The 2775-nt window shown below is 53.9% G+C and overlaps 1 protein-coding gene across 1 annotated transcript in view; it reads right to left on the bottom strand.

Moving 5' to 3' along the window:
• The window catches only part of ADAMTS16 (ADAM metallopeptidase with thrombospondin type 1 motif 16), a 361524-nt gene that overhangs the window by 8814 nt on the left and 349935 nt on the right, over positions 1-2775 (bottom strand). Inside the window, 1 exon segment of the mRNA XM_007953260.1 lies at positions 2302-2526. Within this exon segment, the coding sequence (XP_007951451.1) occupies positions 2302-2526 (225 nt within the window).

Genomic DNA, 2775 nt, shown 5'->3' with positions numbered 1-2775 from the left:
AAAAGCAAGCTGGGGCAGGTTTGCTAGCTAGTCAGCTACACTCCGTTTGCTTTCTCTGTGAACTCTCATCCCCCATCTGATCAGAGAAACATACTCGGATACTCGGGGAGTATTCTTGATCTGAGACACACATTCCAAATCTCCAGCCCACTGCAAGCTGGCAACCTGACCTGGGAAGCCAGATGCATCTGTTTCAAATCTAACTGGAGTTGAGTGGGGAGATAGCATGGGCTAAGGGAGTGAGGGCTGCCTTTGGTCTTCTAAAAATGCTGGCACTATAAATGGGTCCCTAAGTGGGACATGCCATGTCCACAGACGACAGGAGCAACCTTAAGGCCGGTGTCTGCCGCAACTGTGAACCAGGTGAGGGACGTTGTGGGGACAAAGACTGTGAGCAACGGCTCTGTCTGGTTCTCTGAATCGGATACTCTTTCAGATGCACATGGTCAGCACATGTTCCTTTTACTGCTAGTATGGATTAGGCTCTGTGGTTGGCACTGTGGACTACACACACATGTAAATACATACACATGCCTATATAAACGTGTACACGTATAGAGGCAAATATACAGAGTGTGTGTGTTATAATAATCTCTGTGGCAAAGCAGTGACTGCCGTAAGGCAGGGATTCAAGTCCAAGTACAACAGCCCCGATTGGCTGTAGGTTTGCCATGTGAATGCAGGAAGCAGGGAAGGCATGGACAGACAGCAAAGGTGACCGCTGGGTCTGTCCAGGCAGGAAGCACTTTGTGGGCAGTGGCACGAGGTGGGCAGGGGACAGCGGTTGTGCCCCATGCAGCCAACTGCACTGTCCCTGTGCTATGACAAGCTGGCCGGCCCCCTGGGACGTGTTCCAGAGACACAGGCCCTGGAAGGTTCTTTGACAGCAATGGAGGACAGGCATTGGTTCGAGTGCTTTTTGGGGGAAGGGCTGTGAGGATCAAGGAAGGCCAGAGTCTGCGAGGACGTGGAGCAATTTTCCTTGTGATCTGTGTGGCTCAATGGCCCCTGCTGCTGTGTGACTGAAACACACACCTTCTCCCCTTTGTTGTGAGGGGTGGACCTCCTGAATGGGGTTATGAAGTCCTGCCGGGATGAGGGGCACGGAAGCAGGAAATGAATGACCACGCCTGCGGCCTGCCTTTCCTCATGAAAAACCACATTCCACCCTAGGTGACAAGGGGCTCGGGCCTGCTCTATGCAGCCTTCCTGCTGCCCGGAAGCTGCGGGCAGGCCATAGTGGGCTGGTGGCCAGCATTGCTGTGCACCGCTCAGGACAACCCACAGAGGAAGCCCACGTGTACAGCCAGAGCTGAAATCACATAGTACACGTAGGCCAGGGGCTGAGCCAGCCTCTGCCTCTCACTGGCTCCGGGCCGACAGCTCTCTGGGCCTCAGTTTCTCATCTGTGCAATGGGAGACTCCTGGGACCTCCTACAGGTTGCTGGAAGGGAGACACGAACCGTAGCCCCACAACGCATGAGAAACCAGCAGGTGGGGCTCTCAGTTGATGTCAGCTGTTGTCACTGCTTTAATTGTTGGCGTCCCCAGTGTGAGATTCTATAAATGCATTCCAGAGAACAGGAGTGTGAGGAGCAGACAGTGGAGAGATAGACACAGATGAGGTCACCATCCCAAATCCAACCCCTCTTCTCTTCATTTCCTTCTCCCTCATATCTCTGGAAAGGAGGGGATCACAGAGCATGGGTCTGTCGTAGAGAAGAAACTGCTGTGTCACTCAGAAAAAGACTTGCCCTGGCCAACAGATGAGAACTCAGAGTGTGGTAACCCCAATACATCTGTACGTGGATGTGCGCCCAGCTCAGAGGGCAGACACCCCAGTGGGAGGGGCAGGAGTGAGAACATGACCCAGGGACCCAGAAGAATCCAGAAACAAAGGAGCCGAGGAGCAGAGCCACCGATGGTGTGTGTGACGGTCCGCAGTGCATGGCAGGTGCGGGACATGGAGCACAGGTGGCTAGGGCAGGATCGGCGGACTTGCTCTGAGAGTCCAGGGAGACGTGGGAGAGGAGGAAGGCCGCTCTGTGGTTAACTCACTCACATCTATGGGGAATTCTGGCCCAACTTTGCCAAGCTCATGCCATGTTCCTACACTCAGTCAGGTGACACTTTAGGAGGCCTGTGTGACCTCAGGGACCCCAGAAGCATCACCACTGAGCACCCCACGGAGAAGGTCTCTAGTCTGCCGAATCCTCACTGTGGACAGAACCCTGCAGATGCTTCCGCCCGAGCCAGCATCAGCATCAGGCCTCCCACCCAATGAGAGTTTAGCGTCCCTACCTGAGACCAGGGTGAGGTGAACCAGGCGGCCCGTGGGGGCCCTGCAGCGGGGTACAGGGGGTGCTTGGGGCAAGGTGCTGGGGTGCAGGCACGCTCCAGCCCCAGGGCAGGCTTGGGCAGGTGCAGACACTTCTTGGAGGCCAGCTCTCGGTACTTCCCAGAAACAAACTTCTCAGCGCATCGTAGGAACCTTGTCTGCATTCCAGTGTTGCATGTGACCGAGCACTGAAATATAAAACAGGACACGGGCATGAACAATGTTTCTCCTGTAGGTCACCTCTTGCAACATCTGCAGGCTGGAATGTCCCGTGGGGATGTCAGCTTGAACATTTTAAGGGCAGACAGTAGACAATCTATAAAATACATTGGCCTTGGGAATTTTAAAAATGTATTGTAGTATCTGCCTTTAAAATAAAGAAGATATTGGAGTCAGACTGGCAAAGTATTATGAGGCTTTAGGCAGGGCAGTCAGAA

This window comes from Orycteropus afer, unplaced genomic scaffold (assembly GCF_000298275.1).
Source record: "Orycteropus afer afer isolate SDZICR_OR568_19922 unplaced genomic scaffold, OryAfe1.0 scaffold00381, whole genome shotgun sequence".
Classification (NCBI taxonomy): domain Eukaryota; kingdom Metazoa; phylum Chordata; class Mammalia; order Tubulidentata; family Orycteropodidae; genus Orycteropus; species Orycteropus afer.
The sequence above is the reverse complement of the archived record's forward strand: the minus strand, read 5'-3'. Positions and strand labels throughout refer to the sequence as shown.